This window comes from Corvus moneduloides, chromosome 28 (assembly GCF_009650955.1).
Source record: "Corvus moneduloides isolate bCorMon1 chromosome 28, bCorMon1.pri, whole genome shotgun sequence".
NCBI lineage: Eukaryota > Metazoa > Chordata > Aves > Passeriformes > Corvidae > Corvus > Corvus moneduloides.
In genome coordinates this window covers 2,634,509-2,650,355 of record NC_045503.1, presented here as the reverse complement: position 1 = coordinate 2,650,355, position 15,847 = coordinate 2,634,509, and the positions used below count along the sequence as shown (strand labels likewise).

General features: G+C 43.3%; 1 protein-coding gene across 1 annotated transcript in view; it reads right to left on the bottom strand.

The window, feature by feature from the left end:
* The window catches only part of CPAMD8 (C3 and PZP like alpha-2-macroglobulin domain containing 8), a 54,758-nt gene that overhangs the window by 32,453 nt on the left and 6,458 nt on the right, over positions 1-15,847 (bottom strand). The window contains 17 exon segments of the mRNA XM_032092789.1: positions 580-631; positions 1,086-1,228; positions 1,812-1,965; positions 2,584-2,815; positions 5,577-5,639; positions 6,608-6,750; positions 8,730-8,891; positions 9,016-9,165; positions 9,259-9,431; positions 10,636-10,825; positions 13,012-13,140; positions 13,503-13,673; positions 13,814-14,041; positions 14,684-14,792; positions 15,070-15,154; positions 15,487-15,600; positions 15,733-15,787. Of these exon segments, the coding sequence (XP_031948680.1) occupies positions 580-631; positions 1,086-1,228; positions 1,812-1,965; positions 2,584-2,815; positions 5,577-5,639; positions 6,608-6,750; positions 8,730-8,891; positions 9,016-9,165; positions 9,259-9,431; positions 10,636-10,825; positions 13,012-13,140; positions 13,503-13,673; positions 13,814-14,041; positions 14,684-14,792; positions 15,070-15,154; positions 15,487-15,600; positions 15,733-15,787 (2,353 nt within the window).

Here is a 15,847-nt window from a genome sequence, read left to right as displayed (position 1 = left end):
CTTTTCCTAAGTACATGGGGTTTCTGTCAGCTTCTTTTAAAGTGTTAAAATACACACAGATGCTTCTTCTCATCTTTTATTTTTACCCCCTTCAAGGCAGAAGATCCTTCAAGCTGCTCAGCTGAATTTCTTATGAACTCAGCAAGCGATTTTTCAGTTCTAATCTAGTGGTCAAAAGCATCTCTGTTTAGCTACTGGAGCCAACTCTGAGCTATCCAAATCTCTGGCAGAAAGGACAGACTGATTCCAGAACTGAATTTTAAAACACCAGCTGAAAATAAAGTACAGTCCCAGTTACTGTCCACAGTGCTGAATACTTAAACTGTTCCATAAAGTAAAGGAATTTAATGGCCATTTCCAGAAATCACTTGGGCAGTTAGAGCAAATTCATAATTAGCCAGCCAGGTAAGAAAGACTCTTTATTCACCAGTTCTTCCTACACACCATAACTCATCAATCACAGAGAAATGGAAACAAAGATTTTTTTAAATTTTTTTTTTTTAAATGAGATGAAGCCAAATGTTTCTTTTTAAAACTGAATCAAACAAACTGAATATCTCATTCAGATCATGAACTTACCATTTGGGCAGAAGAACACACTGTAGGTGTATTCTCTGGACAGTCCCTCTGGCTATAGAAAGACAGAAATCCACACATAAACCACAGGGCTTGGATTAGCAGGAACAGATTCCAGTTTTACTTGGAAAATATAGAAATTATATTTGCTGCTGTACAGTGGTTTATATCCTTGATAGAAGAGGGATGGCACAGGGTTCTGTTAGCTAGAGATGTGCTAACCACTGCCAGAGAACCTTCCATTTGATCACATTTCTTACATGAACCGGGCAAGTTTATCCCATAAAATTTCCATTCCTTTTTTTCCTGAGCAGTACTCAAGATTCACCAGAGGAGCTCTGAACCAAAAGGGTTCTTTCTGTCCAAGTACCACTAAAGCTGATTATTTCCAATCTCTCGAACATGCCACAAATCAACCTGAGGATCTTCATAAACCCATTCATGTTTGATTTCACAATTTGCCCAAGCACTTTTTTTTCCTGAATTACCATAAATTTGTATTTTCTCACCTCAATAATGACACTGCTGCGAACATAATCCACTCCCACGGGGATCCTTTTGTCCATGTAAGAGTCCTCTGAATGTTTGCCACTCTTTAGGGTCTGCATCCCCTCCTGACAGCAATTGGTCTCACCGTAGGCAAAAGCTTTTGCTAAGAAACAGAAGGGAAAAGCAGCAGAGATTTTGAGATAGGAAGATCTCTAGAAGTTAGAGATCTAAACTAATTAGAAACAGCTGATTAACAACACATCAAGTGCTGTAATTACAACTCTCTCATACTCCCTTGATCCATATTTGAGTGATCACATCTAAAACTAGGCAATACTTAGACAGTCATGGGGTAACAGAGAAACTTCTTCCTACTTTTCAGTGTTGCACAATTTTTGCTGGGATTATTTGTTGAAAGACGCACAGAATTTGTTGTTTTTCTCTTGTTTAAAGATTTCCCCTGATCTCTTCAGGGAAATGTAACAGGTCCAGCCTTGCACGAGCAAATATCACAGCAGGAAAGCTGATGACCAGAGAACCTCCTGACGTTTGTTTGTACATTCTGTGCATCACAGGCAGCGAGTTTGTTCCTACAATAAATGAGGTTGAAAAGCCAAGCTGGCAGCAAGTGGAACAGAGGAATTGGGGCAATAGGGAAATAAGAATTTTCTCCTGAGAGAGGAATCAAAAGAAACACTTGTAAAACCCCTTTAAGCACCAACAAGCTGGTTTTAGCTGTGTACTACCAGTGATGTTGCTCAGGCCCAGCTCGTTGAAGGACAGAACGATGGAGGTGGGTTTGGCTTCCCCAGGGGCCACACACTTCTTCCTGGTCAGGTGGTGCTTTCCAGGGTGCCCAACAAACTTGATGCCTTTTGGGACAGAAATCTTCACGTGGACCTGCAAAAGTTTTGGGAATGTCATTCCTTGGAAATGTCAGCTGCAAAGCCAAACTGATCCATGTGAAGGAGTGAAACCTGCAGAATGCTTCATAAAAATCACAGAATACAGATTGTTCACTCTTCAAATAGCCATGGATTTGACTGAGAGCAGTACTTTCAGTTCAGCAATTCTACATGTATTTCTAGGAGATGCTGCTGGAGCTGGGCAGATGGGGAGTGTGAAAAGAAAACATCAGGGGAAAGAGGATTTCTTGGGGAAAAAAAAATTCCATCAAAATAAATTCAAAGTATTCCTTCAAAATATTTTTGGCAGCTTTTTGATTATGAAGGAAATTCTCCTCTGTGGTTCAGCATGATCTCCCTTATTGTCTTCCCCGTATTTTTCAACATTTGTTTTCCTGAAGTGCTGCAAGACACTTCAGACTACTACACGTGTTACTATAAACAAAGCAGCAACATTTATTTGAATTTAAAAAGCAATATTTATCTTTTCAAAGCACCTCTGCTGACCCCACCTCTGTGTTAGCCTGGCACCTTATCTACTGTGACCTATAGATCACCCACCAGCCGTGGTGATAACCCAGAATGGAGCCAGGAGTGAGAACTGAGCTGGTACCTCTGCACACAGGGCCAGGTAGTTGTAGACAGTGAGAGGGATCTTGGTCTGCTCGCCCCGGATGACGTGGTAGGGCAGCGTGAAGTCGATGAAGAAAGGTTTGAATGTCTTCAGCTCGGTCTGGCTGGCAATGCCCAGCCCCTTCTCCTCAGACAGAGCCACGGCCTCCGTGATCCACGTGGTGATGGAGTCGGGCACCTCCATGTGCAGCTGGGCTTCCCCTGAGCTGTTACTGCCAAGAGAACACGGAATGACTTGGGTTCATCACATTAATTACATGATTTTTAATGATGTTAAAGCACACACAGCCTAACGTTTTGGGGAGTTTCCTTATATTTGTAAGATAGGATCGTCTGCTTTGAGCCTTACAAAAGGCTCAGTATTTTTTATCAGTTTTGAGACCTGCAAAGATTTACAAGCAGCAGAACAGCAAATAGTTGCTTCTGCAGAGCACAGATTCTTCCTGGATGAAAAACTTCATTTGCAGCCTCATTTTAGAGTTACTTTTCTTAGGGGCAAATGTCTGCACCAAGTAAAAAAAAAAAAAAAAAAAAAAAATCTAAACAAAACTCTAAAACAAACCTCAAAACCTAAAAAGAAAGTCAAGAAATAATCCCAGACTGAAGTCCTGGATAAAAACAGTTCAACAATAATTGATTTAACAGCTAGTGAAATAAAAGTGGTTTTTGTTGGAGCTCATTGTCCCTGTGTCCACTGCCACACTGCAGACTCTGCTTGAACCCAAGGACAAATGAGAAATTTTCTAAACATTGAGTTCAGCAACTGCTTGTTTTGATTCAGAAACATTTTGGTTTGCTAGGTTTTGGAATGACTGACTTAGAAAATTTCCAAACCTATCATTTTCTTCCAATGAGGATTGAAACTAATTATTAGCATTCAAATCTCTCAGTATGTAGCTTTCCTGTGCATACCACAACATACTGATATAAACCTGGTATCCTCTTCCATGTTTTATAATAATGGAAATTCAGTTTTGTTCTTCAGACTTTGCTAAGCAGCTTTGGCCCTGCCTGGAACAGAAAACATTTCCTCTAACACAAGTACAAAAGCTATTTCATGGCTCAGCTGGCAGGGTGATTGGTGCAGTTGTGAGTACACCCTAAGGTTGTTTTCTCTCAAGTTCTTATTTATTCCCCAGAGCTTGACACACATGCTGCCAGCTCTGTAAGCTTTTGGGGGCATGGAAAATGAGAATGGAAGGTCTTTAGAAGAAGCTCTGCAAGTGTCCAGCACAACACATCATCTGGGTGATGCACACCCAGAGCACACCCAAAAGCTGCGCTTCCACTGCTTTTCACATGGAAGTTGTTCACACTTGAGGCACCAGTGCACAAAGCATCTTTGCTTTGCTCCTCTAAACCAACTGTTTGCAATCCTCAGTGAGCCTGAAGCCCTTGTGCCTGTCAGGAGCCAGGCAGCTCATCAGGGGCTGATCCGTGTGCTTGTATCACAGAGGGGAAAGGATTAAATCAGTAAAAAATGGAGATCACTGTGCCTTTTTTGAGTTCAGTCAGACTCCAGGCACTGGTCAGTGAATGTGGTTCCCCCAGCTCAAATTCCAGAGGGAAAACCCTTGGGAAATACATAGAAATGTGGAATGGTTTGACTTGGAAGACACCTTAAATCTCATCCCATCCCGCCCCTGCCATGGGCAGGGACATCTTCCACTGTCCCAGGCTGCTCCAAACTCTGTCCAGCCTGGCCTTGGGCACTGCCAGGGATCCAGGGGCAGCCCCAGCTGCTCTGGGCACCCTGTGCCAGGGCCTGCCCACCCTCCCAGGGAACAATTCCTTCCCAATACCTAATCTAAACCTTTTTAAAGGTTAAAATTATTTTAACTCCTTTTAAGCAGACTGTTCCCTAATACTTAGGTCCCCACCCTGACTGGAGTAATGCAGCTGATACCTGCACTAATGTTCAGCCTGAGGAACAGGCAGAAGGGTGTCCTGGCTCCAGGACTGGCAACATTCCAGCCTGTTTAACCGGACAATTTGTTGCAGCTGATGTTCTTTCCACTGGGATTTCAGCCCATAACCAGCATTAACATTATTTTCACACATGAGGGCACTTACTCTTCTGGGCAGGGGGCCAAAGTACACACTCATTTCCAGCCATTAGACCCTCCAGCCAGGCTCTAGGAATTTTTAGAATTGGTTTGGGAAGTTGACATTAGGCTTTTGTTTCTTTTTTTTTTTTTTTTTTTGAGGCTTGTATATTATAATTATAAATGGTAGAAGAAAAAAAATAAATTCTTCCTGTTCAAGAGAGTGGAAATTAAGGAATGCTCCAACTCAGTTGTTTCTAATGAAATGAAGTGGAGAAAATGCAATCTGCAACTTTTTATTCCACACTCTCCCACTTATAATTAACTGCCCCAGCTTGCTGAGGCCCAAACGGGCACTTCTGGAATTCTTTGTGTATTTCTACAAAGCATATTTCATGCTCAATTGAACAGATTTGAATACACTTGCTCCAAGTTCCTGTCAAATTTAATTTATAATCATTTATTAAGAATGAAGTTTACTTGCAAACCTGGAGAAGCCTTTTAATAATTGCTTCAAACTATCCTAGATGTGCTGTTGTGGGAGGGATTAGTTATCTCTTTAGTAATTTTTTTTTAGTTCCAGCTGTACCCAGAGGAAACCACAATTTATGAGGCAGCAAACTGAGGTCTGGGGGAGATGTTCTTGCAGGAGATGACAGAGAAAGAAGGGATCTGAAATTTGAAAAGCAGAGAATCAACATAGACACACCTGGCAGGTTCAGCTTGAAGCAAGTGAACACACTTCAAGAGCAGAGGAAATGTTGCAAAGGTTAAAGAGGTAATAAACAACAACAATAGGGGCAAAAAAACAATTTAAAAATTAAAAAAAAAAATCAGAAAATGCCAGTGTAACTCAGTAGATTTTAAAGAGCTTTGTTTTCTGTAGCTGAAGAGAGTACAACCCTCTGGATATAATTAATGTCAATACCTGACGTTGAGGCAGTGCCAAATCCACGTCTCGGGGAAGAAGGTTCTTTTCCTCTTCTCTGCTCTGCTAGAACAAGAAATAAATCCTTGCAAGTGAATCCTTTTAGTAAGATATTTTCAACAGTCACTGGTAAATCAGAGTTATCACCTGACTGTGGCTCACATGACCAAACCTCTGGCTGGTACAGACTCATTAAGGAGTGAATGGGTGATCACTCATAACACAAATTACACGGCCTTTTGAAGCAATCCCTTTGTGTGCGCACACACTCTGCAGACAGAAATAAGAATCTAAGAAAATAGTACAAGTAAGACTACATTATTTCTGCTAGTTTCAAAGGTTATCTAAAAAAAAAAAAAAATTGGTTTGTGATCCAAATTCTTTCACCAAACGGAATCCAGGGGAATGCACACAACACGTGACTTCCCACAGCAGTTACTACAACCCCTACTCTACATCCTTCTCCAACCCTTCACGTTGAATTGTCTTGATTTCTAATATTTTAATAATTTAAGTCAGCTTTTCTATGCCTGTGATGCTTCATTATCTATTTCTTAACTAACCCCAAAACTACTTCTGCTGAGAGAGGTTTCCAGGGGGTTCAGGATGCAGAGGGAAGGCCCATCCTCAGGTGCAGCATCACTTGTAGTACGTCCCAACCTTTTCTTCATGCAGACCCTCATTTCATTGATTTTGACACCAGCTGAATGGTCCAAATCATGAGCAATGAGGGACTCTGCAAAAACAGCTGTAGCTTGCAAATATTGCAAGAAATTGACAGCAAATTGCAAAGAAATATTCTTCAAAATGATAACTTAAGACTCTTTGCCTATGCCATTTTTCCAGAATGAAATTAAATTTAACAAAGCAGTGTCAATAAATTTTTTTTTACATCTACCAGGCCACTGGAAGGATTTCCCCACCACTGCCTTGTCTAAACCTGGGGGCATGGAGGTGGAAAACAGCTGAGAATAGAGAAAAAAACCAACTAGGAGCATCACAGACAACAGATATTAAACACCAAATGTTACCTTGGTGCTATTTTGGAATGCACTGTGGCCACCAAGGTCCCAGTGTGTGGCTGGAAGGCTGGGACAGCCTCATCTGTGTACATCCCTCCGTTCTGCCTGTGGTTCAGGCTGACTATGTCAGTCATTACCACCAAGCCAGTTTCCTAGACAGTAAAAATCAAGACCACAAAACAAAAACCAGCAAGGAGAAAAAGAAGTAAATAAAAAGAATTAAATAAAAATAATTAAATGTGCACTGATTTTTTTTTTTTTTTAATAGGATCCCTCAATCGTATTTCAACATTTATGGGGTAAATCTCAATTGAATCTTGGGGATTTTTTAAAGCTTTGTATAAAAATGACTGTTAATGTGAAGATGCATGGGCAGAAGATTTATGGGAAAGCTCTTGTCTGATGGAAAATGCATTTAAATCAGTATCTAACATTACTGGGCAAGTGTGTCAAGTAAAAAATCATTACACGTATTTTTCCCCTAGAATACAACATTACAGCTTTTTACCCTTCCTCAAAGTTTCCAGTGTGCTCTGCTGCAGGCAGCTCTCTCATCAGGCATCACCAGTTCTGCACTGCCAGGGATGCCAAGCAAAATGAAAACTGTCCACACAGGGAAAGCACAGAGCTCCTAAGGAAGCTGCCAGCTCTGTCCCCTAAATGCTCTTATTCATAAGAGACAGCAGCTCCCAGGCACTACTGGAGAATGAGCTTTGTTCTCTGCACACACCCCCAGCTCTTGCCCACCAGGTGTGCAGCCCCTGTATCCACACCAGCTCCCCAAAAATGAACCTTTTCCCCAGAGTTTACAGCTCTCAGGAAAAAAAAAAAAAGCAGCATCAGAACAAAAACCCCCTGAGACCCCAGGGGGAGAAGCAGCAGTGGCTCCTGCAGCAGTGGGCAGAAACGAAGATTTAGGGTTTGTGATTAAGAGATCGAGGCATTGGGGGAATGTGTGAAAGCCTCTGGGGTTTAAGGCAACACAATAAAACAATTTAGCTAAAATCACAGGAAGGACAAAGAACGAAGAGGTGGGGGAGCTGTGGGAAGCAAGGACCATCAGTATCAGCAGTTATGTGGATTAAAGAGGGAAAGAACATCAAACATCAGAGCTGTGCTCTGGCTCTCAAGGCCAGCCTGCATTTCAGAGGAACAAGTAGGAGAAGATGATGTAAAGAATATCAAACAGTTACAGCTCAGCCTTTCATGCTGCATCTCCTTGTCTCAGGGAACAGAGGCTACACCCTGCAGTGGTACAGAAGGCAAAGAAGTGGAGTGTGAGCAGAGCCTGAAAGGGTGGATGGACTCTGCTGTGCAACTGCAGGAAGGGAAGGAAGAGGCAAACAAGCAGAACTTCTCAAACAGATGAGGTAACACCCATTTTAAACAAAAAGAAAGCAAAAAGCTCATGGAAATAGTAGCATGTCTTAAAAGCTACAAATGGCTCTTTTTCAGCTTAAAAGACTGCACTGTTAATGTGTAAAGCAATGAAAAAATGAATTAGTTCATGAGTACATTTTAAAAACCCAACTTGTTTTAAATGCTCAACTTGAAAATTGATTCAGATACACAGCAAAGATCAAGGGAAATGAGATTTTTAAAATCTGGCCAGGTTTAACTATGGAAACACACCAAGTAACTATAAATATATAGCATTTAAGTAGTAACCTGATCAAGGATATAAAGATCTTTCATGCAGATGGCAACAGAAGCTGAGAGAACCAGGGCAGGAAAGAAATGGAAATGATTTCCAAAGGACAGTCCAAAAGGCTGCAAGGAAAGACTCACATTCCACCTTCCTTCCCTGCTGGAGCAGCTGCAGAAGAGATCTGCAAGCTCACCCATGCCTGGAGGAACCTTCTGGTCCCTGGTTCTCCAGAGCATCAGCATGAATTCCTCCACCCAGCAGGACAACTGGCCCTCCCAAGACTGGCCAAAATCAAACCATATTTCTCAAATACCCTTGCTAGAACAGTGTACTCTGTTCTCAAAAATTGCTTTTCATTCTATCCCCCCAGAAAAACAGCTCTGATGTGGGGAAGACCTCTGGCCTATGGAGCTGAAAATCACCCTGCAAACATGAAAGCAAAAAAGAGACACTGCAGAGAGAAGGGAGGCTGATTCTTCCTACTGTAAAGGCGAAGCGAGCGTCCTTGGTGATGTCCCAGTGCCAGGGAAAGACAGAAGACCTGCGGCGTCTGCGTGAGGACATGCCTGGCCACCAGAAGTGCCCTTCTTCCTTTGGAGCCCCAAAAGCATCAGATACATCATACTCTGCAAGCTCTTGGAACACCTGCAGGGAAAGGGCAGAGGCTGCTGTCTTTGGGGATTTTTGGAAACCCAAAAAGCCGCTTACTCCATGTGGATCAGGGTCACAGGAGTGAGAAAAGGACAGCAGTGCTTAAAGCTCCTTCTACCTGACTGGCTGTCAGCTGGAAGCCTGTCTTGAGCAGGTAGACACTCTTATCCACAGTGGCAATGCAGACACAGCTCGATTTGGCAGCTCTGACCTTGATGTTCACAACGTCACCGGGCCTGGTCTCGTTGGCCGAGAGCGCCACGGCAACCTGGGAAGGAAAATCCCGTTAAATCCCGTCATAATCCCAAAAAACAAAGAGTAATGAGACACCAGCCCTTCCTCCCCACTACAGAGCCCCTACCTGGTTCTCAAAAGAGGAGTTAACAGTGAACTGCAGGCTGTCTGTGACCCCCTCTCCGTTCTCCCTGACGTAGTACACGAGGAGCCGGCCCAAGGGAGCCATGGAGTGAACGACTGAGAACCTCAGGAAGGTCACACACACCTCAACCTCTGCTGCAGGCGTCCTGGGGGGTGCTGAAACAGGAATTGTGGAGAAAAACAGCTTTATTTATCCCAGTCACTCCCTTCCTGCCCCATCCTAATGCTGTCAGGCACAGAACTTTCCAGCCAGGGCTTGCATTCTTCCCTTGTTCCTGTTGCACACCTTCTTGAGTTCAGAATCTTTTCCCTTTTTGTCATCTTTGTGATAGGTAATTAGCACTCATAACTTAATGAGCAGCATGGAGAAGGTGGTAGGGAAAGACTACTCAGTGCTTTTCCAGCCATAAAAATCAAGGAAATGCACAATTAAGTTATCAAGCCATTGAAAATAAACATGTTATCTATTGCTGGAAAATGGTGATGAGAGAAAAGGAATGAGTTTGAAAGAGGATTATGCAGTTTATAGAATCACAGAATGGTTTAGGTTAGAAGGGACCTTTAAAGGTCTCCTGCTGTGGACAAGGATGTCTTTTACCAGACCAGGTTGCCCAAAGTCCCACCCAGCCTGGCCTTGAACTCTTCCAGTGACAGAAAAACCACAAAGCCTCTGAGCAAACTGCAAATGCAACAGCTCAGAACAAACCTTCAGTGCAGAAGGTCCTCACAAATCCGGGGTTACTGATTGCCAGAAGCTCGGTGGGTACATGGAGGGAGGTTCCTGTTACTCTTTCCCCAACTCCCAAACTGGTTACTGGGACAGCCAGACTTTTCCTCTGGCAGCTGTTATATCCAGCTTTCCAATCCCACCATTCTTTACCCCCCTCTTCCCCAGATTCACCAGATTTGTATCTTTCTGTTATTTCTTGTACAAACCAGGAGTCCACATTTCATTTCCCTTCCCCCTGTGGGCTGTGTGATCTCCTTTATCCTGATCCATGTTATCAGTCCATTTAATTTTTTCTTTTAATCTCATGTCCTCTTCTCAGTTTCAGCTCAACCAATTTAACCAACTGCCCCAGCCCTGCCATGCACTTCCCTGCCACTCCACTCCAAGCAAATATTGGAGTTTTCTCAACTGAGAAAGACTGCAGAAAGACCAAAGAAAATTTTCCAAGAGTTCTCCAAAAGGGATATTTTTTTTTACATGGCTATGAGGGCAATGGATTTATGGATTTCACTATCTTTCTTGCACAAAATTATCTATATCCTTTGAGGAGCATCACATTAAAAACAAAGGTTGTGGAAAGGTTGTTTTTCCCTGAAAATGAGGGTGAGTTGCATTTCTGGTGCTGGCTACCTGTTCCTGGGAAACGTGTGAGGTCAATGTTCTTCTCAAAGGGTGTGGTGGCTCTTTTGCTCCTCTGCTGGGTGACATTGCTGGGCTGCAGCCCTGACAGGACAATGTTCCCTCGTGATGCCACTTCATAATGGAGAGTGAAGTTGCAAGGACACGTGGACTTCACTGCAATCCAGGCCTCCTCTCCCACCTGCAGCCAGGGACAGAAAAGCCAAAGATCTGCTCTGTTACAACGCTTTTGGTTGATAAAGCACAGAAACCTGTTTGGGTTCCAGGCCACAGGAGGTGTGAACCCTCTCCTAACAAATGTGTGCGTTGGAAAGTGTATTATTACATTAGCACTGCTCTCAGGGAATTTCTCCACAAGAAAAAGGGGCCAGTGTTCAGCTCTCTGCTCACTGCAAATCTACAGGAGAATGAGCTGGGGGTTGTATGCATTAATGAAACAATAAAGGAATCTCTGGAATCCTGAAAGTTAAGCCTTTTGGCACAGAGCAGCTGTCAGAATTGGTTGAATTTTAGACACCCCTTCAGTAGCCCAGCCCAAAAAAGGAAAGAGGTAGGTTGGGGGTGGGAAGAGATGTGTGTTTGATTATCTTTGCAGTTTAACTGTGATTACATTCACGTGGCAAATTCCAATTCAAACATAACCATGAAATGACTGGGAAGAGATCCGAGGGAAAATGCTTTCAAATTACACAAAGTCTTGATAACAATTTGTAAGTCTGGCACTCAGGGAGGTGTCAAACACACAAATAAATGAGAAGAAAGTTTCTTTTTTGTCTGGATAAACTCATCTGATGCCTGCAATAGGCTCCAGAGCAGCACACCTGGGTACTGAAGCCCTGCACCCAGAGGGGCTCACCAAGTACTGAACACCCCCAAGACAAAATCCCACAAATCCCACCAATCCCAACAGAACAGACATCAGTCATGGGATTAGCACTGGTCGTGTCTGGCTGAGCAATAATCACTCTGTGCAGCAGCAGACTTTCCTAGGAACACAAACTCCTTCCTTCTGGGATCTGAGGAGCAGCTGACGCTTGCGTTCAGTAGGATTTCTTCAGCACCTTCCCCTCCTCACCCTCCTGCCATTTAAAGCAGAGCAATTCCCAAATAAAACCGTTCAGGCTGGATAGAAAATCCCCAAGAAATCTTTTGAAAAAGCTCTTCCTTCAGCACCAAGTGTTCTCCCTGCAGAATGTACACGTGGCACAAACCTAAAGGGCACAACTGGAATACAAGGAGCTGCTAATGGTTAAATACAGTGAGAATGCCACAGAGTCCAAGAGGTGCCTCGTGACATTAAATATTTGAAGTATTAAGAATTCCCCAGTGCAAATGATGAAACAATTCATTAAAAAATGAATGTAGCTAATTGGAACACCCAGTAAGAGCTGGCAATGCACGGAAACAGTTCCCACATCAGCTGGGCATCCAGCTCCAAGCTTTCCCACAGAAGAATTAGTTCTAATCAGGTTATAATAAGAACAATGTGTTCAGATTAGCAGTGTATAATCCCCTTTCCATACCTCAGGAAACTTGTAAAAGATTAATTAGCCATTAAACTTTCATGAAATGCAATGATAAAAAAAAATGCTCTTATTCAGATACAAAGAGTCTGAAACCAACCTGATGGACCTGCTGATAACAAATCTCAGTGTGTTTTTTGCAAAAACCCACTTTTTTTTTTCCACAGAGCAATATGCAGACCCTCAGAACATCATCTTGGGTAAGAAGAAACCCTCAGCAACTCTCAGAAAGTATTAAGCAACAGAAATCATGATTAAATCAGATCTTTGCTTTAGGAGAGAAATCACAACAACTTTTATAGGGCAGGATTACATTTATAGAGAGACTCCTACAAAAACTACCAAAGAAGCCAAGGCAATCATGTTCACAGTTCAATAACTGGAAGATTGAACAGATCCACTGGAGATTTAAACTGGAAGTTCCAGTGAGACTGCACAGCCTTAATTTTGATCTTTAGTAATTCAGCCACTCCCACTAACATCACTTCCACTCATTTTCAGCAAACAATCCATGTCTGAGTGTTACTGGAGGTGCACAGAAAGCACATTCAAACATGGAAAACTGAAATGTTTTCCATGCCTACACCCACCCCTCTCTGAGCAGCAAGGACTGGAAATGAGGTGCTGCACAGAGCAGCACCAAGGGTGCTTTGCTTAGCACCGAGTGTAGCCCACATTCAACAATTATTTGGTGGCTGAAGTGCAGCTCCTTCACCCTTTGTGGTGGAAACAATAACAGTTCAGGATCCCAGCATCAGGAATGTCCAGAAATATTTAATTAGAACAAAGTACTTTAAGCCAAGCAATGCAGTTGTTGCCATGATGGAATGTGAAGCCAGCATACCTGGAAAGGTTTATCTGGTGCCTGGAGCTGGATGTGACACTTGCTGGGCGAGTACCAGCTGCTGATGGACAAGTAGTTGGGCAGATATTGATCCCCAGAGGGTTTCCCATCAATTGCTGTCACTTTGGTCTTAAAAAAAAAAAAAATTACATCTGAATGTCATGCATAGAAAACCCATTTTGTTCTTCCCTAATCTCTATTCCCTTCTCCCATTTTATACCTTCCAGCTTTCATCTCTTGACATCTTTACTCCCCAAATATTGGGCCCCTGCTACCATATTAAGCTATATTTGAAGAAGCATCTTTTAATGGTGGTTATCAACATCAGTTCTCCTGGCAGCACGAAACAAGCCAGTGTTTACTGTGTTGAAATCCAGAAGCTGAAGCTAAAAGGCACTGATTTCCTGTTTGTAGCACTGATTTATAAAGTGCAGGTTTGACAAGATTAGTTACATTAAAGCCTGCTAATCCTATAAAGAGCTTTTACCCACCTCCAGCCAGACATATTGGGCAGCTGTGGGGATGGAGGGGATTTCAAACTCCACCAGGCCATTCCTTGAGACCAGTTCACTCGTGTAAACGTTGTCCTTTGGTGTGAGCTCAGCTTTAATTCGGATGGTGACTCTGTCAGCTGGACTTCCATCGGGGTAAGTGACTTCTACCTGCACAGTGGGGCATTTATAGAACAATGGCCTTTAAATTATCAGCCATTCCACTCAACGACAGGTGGGGAAAATCGCTGGGATCAAGTGAGTACAACTTTAAATTAGCCACACATCCGTGGCTCTACTTTTAATCTCACCTTCCCTTTGTAAGGCAGCCCCGGTTTGAACTGCTTTCGGGTGTCCTTGGAGTACTTGATATCAATCAGCTGTTTCTGGACAGGTGTGGAGTCATCAAAGGTCACCTGCTTGCTGCCATCAGAGCTGATCACCGTGGCCCAGATGTTGACTGTGCCTCGGAAGTGCTCGGGGACATCCGCTGGCATCATGTCTCTGACACACACATCGAACACAGCAGAGCCATCGATCTGGGGTGTGTGGGGCAACAGAAAGGGAAGCTCTCATTTCACACCCAGACAGGGCCTAGAAGCCAAATCTAAAGCACAGGCATGTGATAGGAGTTTGCAGCAGTGTTTTGGAAGGATTAGGATTGGAGGGAATTAATGGGGGAAGGAAGGAAGGGAGGGAGGAAGGAAGTTAATTTCATTTTCCTCCCTTACCCATGGTCTGGACTAACTCTGTCACAGTCCCTCAGTCTCCTGCTCTCCTCAGCCCCATATGCTCTAAAGACAGATTAATACCATGCCAACAAATTCTTATCCCACCAAATCCCAGAATATCCTGAGCAGGGAGGGACCCTCAGGGATCATCAGTGCAGCCCCTGGCCCTGCACAGACACCCCAACAACCCCAGCCTGGGCATCCCTGAGAGCGCTGTTCAAACGCTCTTCAGTGCCCCACCACGCTCTGGGAACAGAGCCTCTTCCTAATACCTAAAATCATAAACCTGCCATGGAAAATTAAGCAACATTTTTATTATGCTGGCCCCGGTTATAATATTTACCCCTTTATTTTCTGATTTCCCATCAGCAACAAAACAGAGCTGTGGGATTAATGTTAAAGGAGACAGATCAGGCATTTTATCACAGGTGAGTCCATGGTCTCCCTCACCTGGGTGGTCTTGAGGACAGGATGTCCCACTTCATGTCTGTAGTACCCCACACCATTTATAGTCATATTGACAATTAACTTCCCTGTCACTGGTTTTCCAAAAGTGTATCTGAAATGCAAAGAAGATGATTAATAACTTCCAGCTGGTTTCTGTTTTTGTGGTTGTATAGAGACAATTACCACACTACCTGCACCTCTAGGAAACAGTATCACAGGAAGTTTTCCAGATTGTTATTTTTACAGAGTTTTTGAAGGCTCTTACATCAGAAAGCATCTGATGATGATGATTAGAAATCATCTGAAAAGTCTGCAGCAGGTGGGATCCAAGCTCCAGTGACTGTACTACAATCCACAGCAATGACACTTGGTTTGGGACACATTCCTACCTGGCATGGACAGTTCCTTTTTCACACAGTGAAAGATCACGAATGTAGCGAGGGGGGTCGATCAGCAGCTCAAACTTGGGCAATACTACAATGAGAAGAAATACAACAGAATCTTTTCAAGCAGATCTCTTTGCCTGGGTTATAGAGAAGCCCCCACAGCTCTGACAGGGCCCTGGTTGTGGCCAGTGAGGGTAACACCAGCACCCAGCAGAGGATCAATCAACAACAGCAGCAAACTTTAGCAAGGTGACCTTAGCAAAGCTCCCAGTTACCAGTGTCTGCATCCCTGAAGTACATGGCTCTAAAGAATTTTTCCTCATGGCATTTTAAATGCATTACTTCAGGTGTTTCATCTCAAGGGAGAGCATTTCACAGTGTTCTGTTCTTCCAAAAGCACCTGGGTTACGGAGGACTCACCGTATTTCTGTACTTCAAAGGATTTGTTGTAAGTGTGCCCCTGCATCTCAGCAAAGATGAGCCATTCTCCAAACACTGGCTGATCAGACAGAGGGAAAGTCATATTGACAATGCCTGAAAAAGGAAGCAACACCCTGTGAACTCTGCCACTCTCCAGCCCTTGCCAAGCCTTACTGAACACAACTCAGCAGAAGAAAAGGCAAAACACAGTACACAGAGGAAAAAAAGAAATAATCTGGAACTTACCACAACAAAATGGCTTCAAGTTTTTCCATTCTATCATCCGAGACCCCCGAGGATCCTGCAGGGTGGTTTAGGGATGAGAAACACCGCAATGAAAATGAGTATCACGAATAGATTT